Source organism: Armigeres subalbatus, unplaced genomic scaffold, assembly GCF_024139115.2.
Source record: "Armigeres subalbatus isolate Guangzhou_Male unplaced genomic scaffold, GZ_Asu_2 Contig1235, whole genome shotgun sequence".
NCBI classification, from domain to species: domain Eukaryota; kingdom Metazoa; phylum Arthropoda; class Insecta; order Diptera; family Culicidae; genus Armigeres; species Armigeres subalbatus.
This window is the reverse complement of record NW_026941996.1, coordinates 5,637-21,618: the sequence shown is the minus strand read 5'-3', so window position 1 is coordinate 21,618 and position 15,982 is coordinate 5,637. Positions and strand designations below refer to the sequence as shown.

General features: G+C 39.2%; 1 protein-coding gene and 1 long non-coding RNA gene across 2 annotated transcripts; one reads left to right on the top strand and one right to left on the bottom strand.

Annotated features, from left to right (window-relative positions):
* Positions 1 to 3,119: 3,119 nt before the first annotated feature.
* Positions 3,120 to 12,593, top strand: LOC134202477 (uncharacterized; the record flags this gene model as incomplete). Its single annotated transcript, XM_062677466.1, has 2 exons — positions 3,120 to 3,386; positions 11,988 to 12,593. Coding segments are annotated over 2 exons (537 nt in total), but the record flags the coding sequence as incomplete, so codon positions are not given.
* On the bottom strand, positions 3,675 to 4,166 carry LOC134202478 (uncharacterized). Its single transcript, XR_009977234.1, has 3 exons — positions 4,004 to 4,166; positions 3,872 to 3,946; positions 3,675 to 3,787 (listed from the first exon to the last, which is right to left on the bottom strand). It is a non-coding gene; the product is annotated as an uncharacterized LOC134202478 (long non-coding RNA).
* Positions 12,594 to 15,982: the final 3,389 nt, after the last annotated feature.

Sequence of the window (15,982 nt, the reverse complement as noted above, 5' to 3'; positions counted from 1 at the left end):
TTTTGATGCTGGCATCAAAAACATGGCTGCTTCGCAGACCCCTGAATCTTAGTGATAATGGCAGTGAAAGTGGGTCCCGTAGTGGCAATAGCACTAATGACGAAGGTATTGTGTTGGAGAGCTGATGTATTGGACCACGGAACAACAAAGTACAAAGAGAAATGTATGAAGGCAAGTGATACGTGTAAAATGAAATTATACAGTGAACGTTCGCTAATTGGGTTTTTTCTAGTTGGGGCGCTTTTTATTTGGGGGTTCGCTAATTGGGGCGAAACCCAATTAAAAAGCAGCCAAACGTCAAAAATTATGTGATGTCAAAAACGTGTTTGGCGGGATTGATATTTTCTGGCGCGTTAAATTTTCCTTTGTTCAATGCAAAAAGTAAACAACATTGACGCTTGTCAAAACGCCCCAATTAGCGAACGGCATTCGCTAGTTGGGGTGAGATCGTGCCCCATTTAGCAAACGATCACTGTATTAGGTTTTCATTTTTGACAGATCATCACAAACGAAGTGCTGGTGGTCGATTACAATTTTGCGGAGATAATGGAGAAAGTGTCGAACCGGCCGGAAGCACAGCGCGAATAGTGGCCAACATCTGTGACTTGCGGGGCGTATTCTATGAATACAGGATCGGTCTGTATGACTCCCATTATTCGGTCATATAATGACAAACTGATTTTTCCAAATAGCATTGAGAAAGTTCATATCAAGTACGTATTATAATTTGTGATAATTTCTCATTAATGTTAATGGATACTGATATGAATGATTTCTAATAAAAGACAAAAGTTAAGAAACAGATTTGCTTCGCAATAACTGTGGAACATACCAAGTATGAAAAATATACCAATTTTGAAAAAAGCATCGTAAAATCAAACAGAGTTTACCATTATTTTAATAAAAACAATATTGCAAGTTTTGCGCCGTGTTCGACTCCCATGCAAAAAATATTGTCCCACCAAAATATGTTCCCACCAGTTTCTCCATATATGGATGACGTCTCTACTGCAAGAAAGAGCTTTTTGGGGTGTGAAAAAGGTGCAAGAATGATGTTTTGGATTGTGCTTTCGCTAATTTCTATATATACATATACAATTGAACGTGTGGGCATTTGTTTTGGTACTTCGACAAATTTGAACGGCAGTGTATTCTTCGGTGAGAAAGCAATAAAACAAAAATATTGCTTTCAATTACATCTATCTTTGAAGCAACGGAAAATATATTTTAAAAATAACAATATTTTTATTACTTGAAAAGACGATGTTACGGCATTACCATTATAGCATGGATTCAAACCCATTTCAATTCAAACATATTTTCTTTTCATTTCAACAATATTAAAATTTGACGGATTGTAAAAATAATATTTTTTTATTACCGCCAAAACAAATTGAAATTTTGTTTGACTTTACGTCAAATATTGTTATAATTAAAATAGTTTTTTCTGCGTGATCAAACATGGTTAGAAATATGTTAAGTTTAATTCTCTATTAAACAGTGTGGTTAAACTTGCGCTTTTCCATTAGTTGTGGAATAATAAAAAAAATATAAGCTATATTTGCATGTTTCTTGTAAATCTAAGAATGAAAACGGGGTTTTTAATAAAATAAATTTAATATAAAATGAAAATATATTAAAATATATTCACTCATGACATGTATTTGAGGTTAAAGGTCTATGAACATAAATTATTCCAAGAAATTCATAAAAACTCAAATAACTGATAGAATTGCATTTTTAAAGAAATTGTTTTCCTCTCTTTCCGTTAGCAACGTTTAAAACTCGACCGCGTTCCAACCGTATGACTTGACTTTTTGTATATCACTAGGGATCTACAGAATCTGTCAGTGCGTGTTGGCGGACAACCGAACGATCGTGCGATTGACCGAAATATTGTGTTCTGCATTGCGCGGCCTTCAGTGCCTGTTTTGTAGTGTTCCTGCTCAGTAAGCAGATAGTTCGCGCGGTCGAGTGAGTAAACAATTGGTGCGTTTTCGGACGTGTTTCAGGTAGGATTTAGAACATTCGTAAAATCCGAGTTTTTGATTCTGTTTTTAACGTCCGGTGAATAAGTGTGCGGTTGAACGTGTTTTGTACATGATGCGAAACATTTGTAAGATCCGGGTTACTTTGTCCTCCTTTGGACGGTTCGTAAGTAAATTGATGAATACATTTTAATATTTTTCAGCAAATACTGTTATTGACAAACGCTCTATATTGTCGAATAGAGCTCCCTATTATTCCCCTTACCCACTAACAATAATTTTCCTTCCCGAGACATCTATGAAGGTAGTATGGGTTCCCTGCATCTTCACTAGTAGATGTTGAACTAACATTCCTTACCTTCCTTCCGTGATTGTAAGGACGTGGCCAGGTATACAACTGCTACTGTATAGGAAAAGGTACTAATCCCAAATACCAATTTGCGACAATATAGAGTAGATTGCTCAATTGAGCATTGTATAGCCACCCACGATTTGTACAATCACATATGCTATGCTATCACTAGGAATCTACAGAATCTAGCCATGTACTATACTGACGCTAACCGCAAGTCGAGCACATCTGTATATGGAATTCGACAACTTTTTGTTTCCTGGGCCATAATATATAAATAAATAAATTTATATATTTATTTATTTATTTTTTCTATCTTATTTTCGGTAATGAAATTTAAAAATGTCTCAAATATATTTATTTTTCAGAATCCGTTACTTTACTCCCACAGCTATAACGAAAAATTGAGCACCCCTAGACACAATGGCTTATAATATTCAGAAATAAGAAGAGCGAGATTGGTGAAAAACTAAAAAAAATCGGTTGAAAAACCACTGAGATATTGCCATTTAAAAATTTTGTAACAATGATTTTCTGAACGAATGTATCTGCCCAAGTAACCATTAGCACTATATTACGCCAAACCGCCATATAGGGCCACTATATGGCTATTTAAAAACTTATAAGCATTGAAGTAGCACTATATGGCCGATTTGGCGGAATATAGTGCTTAGTGGTTACTTGGGTGCTTAAGTTTTTTTAGCAAATGAATCCTAGTGTGAATATCACTTATTTCTGTAAATATACGTTAATTATTAAATGTTATTTTTTTGTTCCAGGGGTTTCATTCGTTGGCTTTGTTGGCTGTATGCGATGCAACATATAGGTTTACCTACGTCGATGTTGGAGCATACGGAAGTGAAGGAGACTGTAATATATTCAGGAATTCGCAATTTGGGAGAAATGACCTAAATGATCGACTCCCCTTCCCGGCCAATGCAATGTTAAATGGAGTATCATTGCCGTTATTTTTTGTAGCGGATGATGCATTTCCGCTTTGCAAAAGAATTATGAAACCTTGTCACCTCCCCCTTGAGGGGGGGGCCGCATGAGACGGAGACAAAAGTTCGAAAGAGGCGAAGATGGCACTGGTCCCCATTGCCCACGTACCCAGAACCGCCAACAATAGGTTCAAACTGTATAGTGGACCCATTAACAAAAAACATAGCACTATTCGGAATCACCGTATCGAAGTAAAAACATAAATTTTACATGCAATAAAAATGTATTTTAGTACTTACGCTTAATTTCCTTAACCTAAAGTTTAGTATGTGTGTGTGTCAGTGTAAAATGTATCCTCGGCGACTGCAAACCGTCATGTCTGTCCGGACAGACCCAGATGATTGCTGGCCTCTGCCAGCGATCCAAGCCAGCCACTTCCATTCACCGTCGTCTTGGGATGTTGCTCTCACAAGCCGCTACATAATTTTTGCAGCGAACGAAAGGCCTGTTAAGGGAATACCAAAATGATGATTTTCCTCCACTAATAAAACACTTCGGATTTGCTTCAAGCACTCATCTCAACCCTTACCGATCTCTTAGCACATCCACACTACTCCATTATCGCGGATTCCCGGTGCAGGCACAACATTTTTCTGTAGGGTTTCTGTAGGGTAATAATTATTAACTTTGCTCAATCGAGCCAAATAAGTAGAGTTTCTACCTGGCCCTAGGGCTTTACAAAACACCCACTACACTGCACCGCATCTACTGTCTCACTCCACTTTCCTAATTTACCAATTTTTTTGGGTTTCCGTCGGTCAGGCGATTTGTACTGCGACACTCTACTTCGACTCACTACTGGGACGCATGCGCGTAATGCCTGCTTGGCAGTTAACCGACAACTAGCTGAGGATTGGTATTGATCCCTGCCACAGTTGTGTGATCGGCCGTCGCTTATCATCGGGCTGTTGCTAAGAGTCGGGAGATCATCTCAGAGTAATGAGATTATCTCAGGGGAGCAATTGGATTGATGTAGGGTTTCTGAATCCAATTTATGGTTTTTTTGGTAACCAGTATTGCTGTGCGGCAAGAAGCTACTGTATTCTAGGCACGTAATTTTTTTACTGCCCTCTAAAATTGAGAGAGTCAGATATGACTTTCATATGGGGTTTCTGCGACGACTGTTCTGTTGGTGTGTTGTGTTGTGTGTGATGTGATTTACATGGAGATAGATTTTTGTTTCCATTCCGTGCGGCGACTTTGTCAGCTGTTTTGCAGCTATCGCGAGGCCGTCGGACGTGTGCAGGTTACAATACCCCACACCAGACTGCAATATAGGGATTGAACATCCCAGTATAGCAGTTTCTTTCCTACCATGCAATCCACTCACACGTCGACAATTTGTCAACCTTGTAAAGCAGTGTATCGTGTCGTCAAGTGTAATCCGTTTTTCAATACTAAGTACATTCTTGTCGGAACAGCATTTTGAACTCTCATAGATGTGGAAGTCTTGTACCCTGTTTACCTTTTTTTTACGATTTATTCAATATTCACAACCTACAGTAGAGTGGACATCGACCAGGAACAGACCATCGATCATTCGTAGTCATTTGATGTACCACAGTGAACAACGATTGTTCACTTTGTTTTTATCACGCGATATTTGGGTCAACATAGGTTGATTTGATTCCAGCTTAAGAGCGTCAACGTACAACACTCAATTACTATTCGAACAATTAACTATTTACTCAATAATACTTCTCATCTTAATTTTCACACATTTTCATCTACACATACTGACTTTTCCACTTCATTGGCTTAAAATCTACGCAAATATTTCTCATCTCGAAAACTTGAAATCCACACATTTTCCCATTATATTTAAATACTACGCAAACAATCTTTTCCACTAATTCCATTCTAATTCATTCCATTTAAATATTACGCAAATACTTTCCTCGTTTCCTGTCCTTTCATAACCGCACTTCTTATTACTACGCAAACAATCTTTTCCACTAATTCCATACTAATTCATTCCATTTAAACACGCTTTACTCGTTTCCTCTCCTCTCATAACCGCGCTTCCTAAAACTACGCAAACACTCGGTGATCACCATTTCCTCGAACATTCTAACATAATTCACGATATTTCATCCAAACACGATCTTTAGTCACACGAATCTTCACCATAAAAACATTTAACATTTCCTCGAAACCACATATTAACTCAAACATCTCTTCTAACACTGCTCTCACACAAACCTATTCTGGAATCAAATCTTGCGCTGCAAACAACCCTAAATTTCTCCCTTCCTCATCTTCTAATTCATACGATGTTGCTCCTCTCCTGGCGATGATCTTACAAGGAACATAAACTGGGCCAAGTTTAGCTGAATAGTTCTCAGCTGCACTGGAAATTCGGAAGTTCTTTTTGTAAACTTTTTGTCCAACATTAAAAATAGGCGGCATACCTTTGTGTTTACTGTCATAGATTTTTTTGTATTTTTCAAATTGTTTTATGCTATTCCTTACAACGTCTTCATACACAGAACCCAAAACTTCCTTTCTGCGCTGGACAAAATCAGCAGTTGACGGATCAGAAGTACACCTATCCTGAAGATGGTCTCTTCCATCAATCACCGACTCATATCCATGCACAAGAAAGAATGGCGTAAATTCTGTTGATGAGTGTTTTGTATTGTTCAATGCAAATTCTATTTCTGGGATTTTGGAATCCCAGATGCGGTGATCGTTCTGACAATATGAACGAATACACGCTAAAATAACTCGGTTCACCCGTTCCACTGGGTTATTTTGGCAGTGTCTCCTGGTATTCTTAAAATGATGAACATTAAACTGGGACAACAAATCTTGAAACTTATTAGCTAAAAACGTTACAGCATTATCCGAGATTAACACTTGTGGAACACCAAATTTCAAAAACCATTCACATTTAATTAACTGAGTTAGACTTTCCACACTTATTTTTCTAACAGGAAACAAACGAACATATTTAGTGAACACATCCAGACAAACTAACAAATCACTGTTGCCCGATTTACTACGGACGAAACCACTAATGTAGTCCATAGCAATCATTTGAAATGGGCGGGTAGCATCCTTCTGCTTTCCCATTGGAGGAATTGTAGCAATAGTCGAATGCTTCGACTGCTTACAAGTGCTGCACTTAGACAAAACTCTCTTAACATCGGAGTTCATCTTAGGCCAATAATATTTTAATTTTATTCGTTCCAAAGTCTTTTCTGTACCGAGATGCATTAATTTGGCATGCTCTTCTTCAACGAGTTGTGTCATCTTGTCAGGTGGCACAACCACTTTCCATTCCAGTCGACCCATGGTTTGTGCAGATCTGGAAGTAACGAATTTATAGAGATCTCCATTTTCAATTTTAAAATTCCGATAGTTTTCTGGAGTGTCGATTACTTTTTGCTTCAGATCGTTGTACCACCTAGAAGTTGAATTCACAAAAACGGCACAAACCGCACGACTCAGAGCGTCGCAAACTACATTATCCTTCCCTTTTCTGTGTTTGATTGTCATGTCATATTCCTGCAGCTTGACTGACCATCGCGACAATCGTGAACTCGGTCGCCACTTTGAGTTGCAAATAAACGTAACTGCAGAGCAATCAGTAATTAGCGTAAAGTGAGAACCCTCAACATAACACCTAAAGTGCTCAATTGCTTCAAGAGCCGCTAATCCTTCCTTATCGGTGGGCCCGTATTTCTTCTCGCAAGAACTAAGCTTCCTCGAAAAGAAGGCAATGATATGCTCCTTGCCATCCAACTCCTGCGTCAGTATTCCGGCTATCGCAACATCACTGGCGTCGGTTTGTATGGTAAACTCCTTTGTCCAGTCTGGGTTGGCAAGAACTGGTTCTGATATCAAACATTCTTTCAGTTTGAGGAAAGCCTGTTCGGCCTTATCAGTCCACCTAATCTTCTTGGGCTTGCCTTTCAGCAAGTCAGAGATAGGGGATGATATACCGCTAAAGTTCGGGATGAAGTTGCGGTAGTATCCCGCCATCCCTAAGAATCTGCGAATCTCCTTTGGAGTTTGCGGACGTGCAAACTTTGAGATCGCAGTTACTCTCTCAGGGTTCGGCTGGTAGCCGCTCTCCGAAAGAATAAAACCTAAATACTTAATTCTTTTCAGGCAGAACTTGCATTTCGCTAAATTTACGGATAGGTTAGCTTCTCTTAAGCAATCTGAGACAATTTTTAGATATTTAATGTGATCCTCAAATGTTCTCGTTGCAATTATTATATCATCTAAATATGAAAAAATAAATGGTTCGTAACGTCCTTCCTTTAAAACTCTATCAAGTATACGCGACATGGTAGCACTGCTATTTATCAATCCAAATGGAAGCCTTTTATATTGGAAAAGACCTTTGCCGATAATTTTGAAGCTGGTGTACTTTTTTGAATTTTCGGCCAACTTCACCTGAAGGAAAGATTCCTTTAGGTCCAAGACAGAGAAAAATCGATTTTTCCCCAAATTATTCAAAATTCTCATTGAGCTTGCCAGAGGATAAGCGTCTCTGATTGTTTTCGCGTTTAGCTTACGAGCATCCAAGCAAAGTCGCATGTCACCGTTCTCTTTGGTGACTGGGACCACTTGTAAGGCCCAATTGGCGTTTGAGGGTTCTATAATATCCAGATCCAACAATCTGTCTATCTCCTCATTAACTTTTGTTTGAATTGTGGGCGACCACGGATGAGGATTCAAATGAATGGGATTCTCATCCGTGAGCTGTATATTATGTTCCATCACATTACATGTTTCCAGAGTCCCAGGCTCTGATATTTTGAAAGTGTTCTTCACAGCCTCTAGCAATTCAGTCTGTTCCCCATCTAGGACGTGAGAAGCTGACTGAATTTCATTATTTGCTTCCACATTGTATGTTGTTAAATTGTTAACCACTTCATCAAACGTAATTTTAATTTGAAATAATTTAAAAAAATCCATTCCTAAGATACAACGCGATCCAAGCTCTGGAACTACTAAACATGGTAAAATTTTAGTTTTTTGATTGACTGTAAAAGGAACATCTACAAATCCATTAATTTTCATTGGTTCACCGCTGGCAGTTGAAATTTTAATATTTTTATCCAGATCTTGAATCTCTAGAAAGCTGGTCAAATTACCAAAGTGTTCTCCAACTAATGACACGTTACTTCCACTGTCCAACAAACCTTGTAGCTCTAATCCTAAAACGCAAAATCTTAAAAAATACCTTTCATCTTTATCCAAACTAACAAAAACAGTTTCAATTTGTTGAAAATGTCCAGCATAACCAGTTGATTCATCATTGTCACATTTCTCTTCGGTACAATCTGTATTGGTTTCAAAATCTGAAATTATTTGTTGGAATGTATCACAACTCAAATTTGGAGGAATTTCAGAGCTTGGGAAAACCACCTCCTTCAATTTTCCCTTCTTTGGTTTTTTGCCTCACAAAATGGACATTCCTCGTAATGGAATTCCGGAAGTCCACATATGCAGCAAAATACATTGCGCCTCGAGAAACATTTCGTGAAATGATGACCAAATTTTCTGCAATTAAAACAAATTCGTCGATCTGGAATTTTGTAGTATCGCAAAATGTCTTCTAAGTTCAATTCCCTCCAGCCACGCTCTGGGCGAAATTCCTGTTGAATGTTTTGATTACTGTTGTAATTTGTGTCATTTCTTTGCCTGTCACCTAGGATCCTGTCACTATGTGAATAAGGATTTCGATTCAAAATGTGTGGGTTGCTTCGGTCGTTGTTTGAATTATTTCTGGTATTATTTTGATTAGATTGTTGCAATCTCTGTTGGTTTGTGCTTCTGCTGCTGTTCGGTGTAGGTCTGATATTGCAATTAGCATTTGACCTTGGATTGTCATTAGCATTATTAATCTCATTAATCTTGAGATTATCGAAAGAAAGAGCGAATCTATTCATCATTGCCTCATTATTGTTATCAATTCTAGCACACAGTCGTTCCAGTGAGTGCAAATCTGTGACGTCTACTAAGGCCAGTCGGTCTCGGTAGATGGGCCTCATTGATGTGCCACATTATATCGAATTTGTCTTGCTCAGACATTGGAGTGGTTCGGCATAAAAGAACTGCTCCATGCGCACCAAAAGTTGGAAAAAAGTTCACTTTTCCTGGAACATCGAGAACGATCGTACCTTTACGTAGTGATCGATGTTACTTGGCAACAATTGGTGCCTCAAGGCTTGAATAAGATAATCCCAATTCTTTTCGCGCAAAATTGGCCATTTTGCAACGAACCTATCTTGATTAGGCCCTCCTAAAAGAAAGTGGGCTGAGTCAAATAACTCTTCTTTCGACATCTTCTCAGAGTGAGCAAAAATTCAACTCTTCGAAGGAAAAGATTCAGTCCAATCCCATTGTCATTGCCAGCGTACTTGATCGGCCACTGTGCAACTGGTAGTGACTTTCTCCTGCGCTCATGATCACCATTATAATCGAAGAACAAAGGGTTATTTGCAAATGCAGTGATTTCGATCCCACGATTTAATATTGAAACCCGGAGCAAGCAACTGATTTGTATTTTTCTTCTCTCCTACAAGCACTACCTCGGGATTAAAATTCAAATCCAAGTCAGGAGCACCCTTTTGCTCCTGAAACTCCGGCGTTCTATTCGACGGAATTTTGTGCTTAGCGCCCGTGTATTTCTCGAACGGTCTACCCTGTTCGCGGTCACTGTTCAAAGTCTCACCGATAGATTGCATGTGGTGTTCACGGAACATCACCGGCGGGGGAGGAATCATTTGCATCTCCTTCTTACCGTCCTTTCCGCGCGCGCTTGAATCACTTTCTTTCTCTACCGCCGTACTCGTTTCTTTCGCTTTCTTCTCATAAACATCATTCAATCTATCCCTGAAAGTGGGAGAGATTGTGAGTCTACGTATTTCACGCTGACTCATTTTCTTAACGCTCATTACCGGACTATCTTCACTATCTAAATCAATAAACTTCTTCGCGATATCTTCACCTTCTTTACCATACGCCATTAGTGTCCTTTCACTTTAATTATTCACTTTTCAATATCACAATTGCTTTTGAGATCGGCCAATCATTTCACTACCCTAAATTAATTAATGTAATAAAAATGTGAGAAAATTCAATAAAAAGCTCAGATAAATTCAATTCAAATTCACGCGATTGCCTAAACTAAAAAAAATAAGAGAAATAAAAAATCTATTTACAAATTTACAGGTTCTTGCTAAAATTCAGATAACGCAAGATTAATTCAAATTCACTATCACTAAAAAAAACAATTCAAAACAAAATTCAATGCTAAAACTATTATATACAGATCAATTCAAATTCACTATCACTAAAAAAACAATTCAAAATAAAATTCAATACTAAAACTATTATGTACAGATTTACAATTACCAACCACCATTGCATATGAAAATTCAGAAACTGTTTTGTTCTTAGCGAATGACTCCGTAATAGAAAAACTTCGTCAAGATGGTTTTCCACTATACATAACATTTACGCTGGGCGCCATTTGTCACCTCCCCCTTGAGGGGGGGGCCGCATGAGACGGAGACAAAAGTTCGAAAGAGGCGAAGATGGCACTGGTCCCCATTGCCCACGTACCCAGAACCGCCAACAATAGGTTCAAACTGTATAGTGGACCCATTAACAAAAAAATAACACTATTCGGAATCACTGTATCGAAGTAAAAACATAAATTTTTCATGCAATAAAATGTATTTTAGTACTTACGCTTAATCCTTAACCTAAAGTTTAGTATGTGTGTGTGTCAGTGTAAAAATGTATCCCTCGGCGACTGCAAACCGTCATGTCTGTCCGGACAGACCCAAGATGATTGCTGGCCTCTGCCAGCGATCCAAGCCAGCCACTTCCATTCACCGTCGTCTTGGGATGTTGCTCTCACAAGCCGCTACATAATTTTTGCAGCGAACGAAAGGCCTGTTAAGGGAATGCCAAAATGATGATTTTCCTCCACTAATAAAACACTTCGGATTTGCTTCAAGCACTCATCTCAACCCTTACCGATCTCTTAGCACATCCACACTACTCCATTATCGCGGATTCCCGGTGCAGGCACAACATTTTTTCTGTAGGGTTTCTGTAGGGTAATAATTATTAACTTTGCTCAATCGAGCCAAATAAGTAGAGTTTCTACCTGGCCCTAGGGCTTTACAAAACACCCACTACACTGCACCGCATCTACTGTCTCACTCCACTTTCCTAATTTACCAATTTTTTTGGGTTTCCGTCGGTCAGGCGATTTGTACTGCGACACTCTACTTCGACTCACTACTGGGACACTTGCGCGTATTGCCTGCTTGGCAGTTAACCGACAACTAACTGAGGATTGGTTTGGATCCCTACCTAAGTTGTGTGATCGGCCGTCGCTTATCATCGGGCTAAGAGTCGGGGGATCATCTCAGAGTAATGAGATTATCTCAGGGGAGCAATTGGATTGATGTAGGGTTTCTGAATCCAATTTATGGTTTTTTTGGTAACCAGTATTGCTGTGCGGCAAGAAGCTACTGTATTCTAGGCACGTAATTTTTTTACTGCCCTCAAAAATTGAGAGAGTCAGATATGACTTTCATATGGGGTTTCTGCGACGACTGTTCTGTTGGTGTGTTGTGTTGTGTGTGATGTGATTTACATGGAGATAGATTTTTGTTTCCATTCCGTGCGGCGACTTTGTCAGCTGTTTTGCAGCTATCGCGAGGCCGTCGGACGTGTGCAGGTTACAACCTTTCAACAATAAGAACATGCCTACCGAGGAGGTGATTTACAATTATCGTCTTAGTCGAGCAAGGCGGTGCATAGAAAACGCGTTCGGACTGCTTTGCACGAAATGGGCATGCCTGAAGAAGACTTTATATTGTGGCCCCGATAGAGCTCAGAAGATTATGGCAGCATGTTGCATGCTAACTTTTTGATTGAGGAAAAATCGGTTGTGTACTGCCCACCTGGTTATATGGACAAGCTCGATGCCATGGGAAACATAGTAGAAGGAGAGTGGCGAAATCGAGTTAATGAGAATTCGCTGTTCCACTCTTCGGTTCCAGCGAGTGTCGGCAGAGCTCCAGATTACGCGAAATATGTGAGAAACAACTTGAAAGAATACGTCAATTCTGAATTCGGTTCTTTACCGTGGCAACAAAGAGCAGCGTACATTTAATTTTTACGAACCTATGTTGTAGACTAAGTACTCCCTTGTATACCATATCAAATATATGATTATATCGCTTAATAATAATAAAAAATAATATAAATTGTGCAACAAATTTTGATCACAGACATAAAACTAAGGAAATTTCTGCCACATACCATTTTATTTTACCGATCAATTATTGATGGATGGGCATACAGAATAAAGCTGTTATCTATAGGAAACTACCTCGAACGATTGACTCCAAACGAATCAACCCAGCAATCTACCATGTATCAATTTCGTAGGAATCATTGGCTTTAGCAAAAAACGCGACCACAATCAATGCTCGTATCAAGGCTTGTTTATGTATGCTTTATTATTTTCGAATTTATTTATATTTTCAACACTACATTTATGTTTATACAAAAAGAAAACTACAAACTATTCGTTACGGTAGAGCCTTATCTTGTTATATATCAACGTCGTTATTTCAAATAGGGAATCTTCGATTACGTGCGGCGGTTGCTAGTGCAGTCTTGTGCACAATTGGGTGCTCTTCTCTGTCCGTTTGCGGTGTGGATTTCTGATGCTGAATCAGTTCAGCAATATTATCAGCCAATATAGAAACCGTTTCATCTTCTCGTGGCTTGCGCTGGGATGGATGAGTTTGCTGAAATGTATGTTAGTTAACATTTTATAATTCTACCATTTTTATATATTTTTGAATACATCAGTGAACACAAAAAAGTCAAAAGCAAGACCATGCTGAAGAAAACAAATGAAGCTCGCAGAATTTCCTGAGAAAATACAGAAGAATGATCCAAAAGAATTTTCTGAATAAATTTCGAAGAATCTCTCAGTATGTGCTCTCAGGAATCTCAAAGAATTTTAAGAAGATTTTCCAATAAGAAATTCCAAAGAGTTTCTGAAGAATTTCTGAAGTATTTCCTGTTAATATATTATAGCGCTTCCCTTGAAAATTCCTAAGAACTGGGGTTGGGGTTGATAATTTGAAATGGGGAAGGGTCGTTTGGCCGAAACCCATTTGGCCGATTGCCAATAGGCCGAACAAACCATTAGGCCGAAACCCATCTGGCCGAAAGTCATTTGGTCGAACGGGTCATTCGGCTGAATAGGTTATTTGGCCGAATATGTTATTCTGCCAAACAGATCATTTGACTTAACAGGTAATTTAACCTTGTCATTTGGCCGACCAGGACATTTGGCCGAATAGGTCTTTTAAAAAGTGATAAGTGAGGTGTGAAAAGTGAGACGTCCCACTTCTCATTCCTCATTTCTCACTTATCACTGTGAAAAGAGAGTAGTGCGAAGTAAGAAGTGAGACGTCTCACTACTCACTTCTCACTTCTCACTTTTTACAGTGAGCAGGAAGAAATAAGAAGTAAGTAGAGAAACGTCTCACTTCTCACTCCCCATTTGTCACTTCTCATTGTTAAAGTGAGAAGCGCGAGGTGAGAAGTCAGACGTCACTTCGCACTACTCACTTTTTACATAGGAGAAGCGAGAAATTAGGAGGAGACGTCTCACTTTTCACACCTCATTTCTCACTTTCCAAATAACCTATTCGGCCAAATGTCGATTTCGGCCGAATAACATATGCAAATGACTCCTTCGGCCTAATGGTCTGTTCGGCCTGAAGTGGACTTCGGTCAAATGCCATTTCGGCCGAACGGTATTCGGCCAAACGGCCCTTCCCGTTTTTATTCAGATCGATGTGTGGCCACTGCCCCCAGAGCAACTTATTCATATCTCACCAGGAGCTTCCGAAGTGGCCGAATAATAATAGGGAATCTTTTAGGTCATTGTGTTTTACATATTATAAATCTGTCGATGAATTTATTGCCTTTCTCGTATACAAAGTATACGTAAAGGCTATAGGATCACTTCAAAATCGAACTTTTGATAGAAGGCTTGATGTCTGTCTGTGTGTGTGTGTGTATGTTCAAAAATGTGAGACACACTTTTTGGAACTTAGCATTATCTGATTTGCTCGAAACAAGTTACAATCGACGCGGATTGCGGTCTAGTTGTTTCCTATTAAAAATTAGTTCGATCAGCCATTGCGTTCTAGAGTTATTTAAAAAAACATTGTTTTTTGCCAAGGGTCCCCCCTTGGAAAAAAATCAAAATCGAAAAAAAATTTTTTTTTCACGGAATCCTCTGCACTGCACTCAAATGTGGTCATTTAATGAAGGAAAAAGTAAAATATATCCCCCTGAGGGCCCTCCTTAGCCGTGCGGTAAGATACGCGGCTACAAAGCAAGACCATGCTGAGGGTGGCTGAGTTCGATTCCCGGTGCCGGTCTAGACAATTTTCGGATTGGAATTTGTCTCGACTTTCCTGGGCATAAAAGTGTCATCGTGTTAGCCTCATGATATACGAATGCAGAAATGGTAACCTAGCTTGGAAACCTCGCAGTTAATAACTGTTGAAGTGCTTAATGAACACTAAGCTGCGAGGCGACAATGTCCCAGTGTGGAGTGTAATGCCAACGAAGAAGAAGATATCCCCTGAAGTGCAAATTTGACCTCTCTTATATGTTTTACTCATTTTTCGAGAAAGGCACCACCAACGCTAGGTGGATTAATCTGTTTTTTTTTTATAAACATTACATTGATGAGAAAAGGATTTTTTAGAACACAAAAAAAATATCTATTATCACAACGGAATCCGGAATATCTCCGGAACCATATTACGGATCGTTTGCAGATTCCGGGAACAAAAACTATATGAATGTCTGGATTCAACGGTGGATAATTGATCAATTTAGAGCAGTTGAAGGAAAAAAGGTACCGGTGAAGGTGTGTACAGTAAAAGTTAAAAATAAAGAGACGCCATGTTAAAATTAGAACAGCGCGTTGTTTCAATCAAGCACCACTTCTTCATTCAGGAACTCTAGTCTAGTCTAGCCTCACTTATCGTATACTATAGTGATCATTTAGCAATTCGATTTAAGATGAACTATGGTCCGAGGGCGAGGGATCCCTGTCAGGCCCATGTGTGGAAGATCAATTACTTCGACAGCGAAATTTTCACCGCGGCTCTGGGGCTGGTAGCCAACACTGACTAAGCAAGAATGCGCTGGTAGCTGTTCTGTCACGCGCGTACGACGCCATCATGCCGAGAAATCAAGGGCCTCATACGCCTGTCACTGGCGAACAAAGCTCGTGTACTCTGTATCGAAGCTTAGAACCGGTGTTAGGGCGCAATCGTTAATGCGAACATTTTTATATTCGGTTAGTTACTGCAAATAAATTCTTTTTCGAGTCCCTATAATCAAGCAGGTATCTCAAGCATACCACATCGTTAAAATGCTGCATGGTTGAGTGTTTAATTTTGTTAAAATATCGAAAACAAAAGTGTGCATAAAAATTGCCTCACCATAACAAAAAGGTGGTAGAGAATTAACACTGTTGTTTACAGTTTAGAACCAAATCCAGATGTCGCACATGTTGGGGTAGGGATTCAGTGCTCCGCCTTCTCCCCCT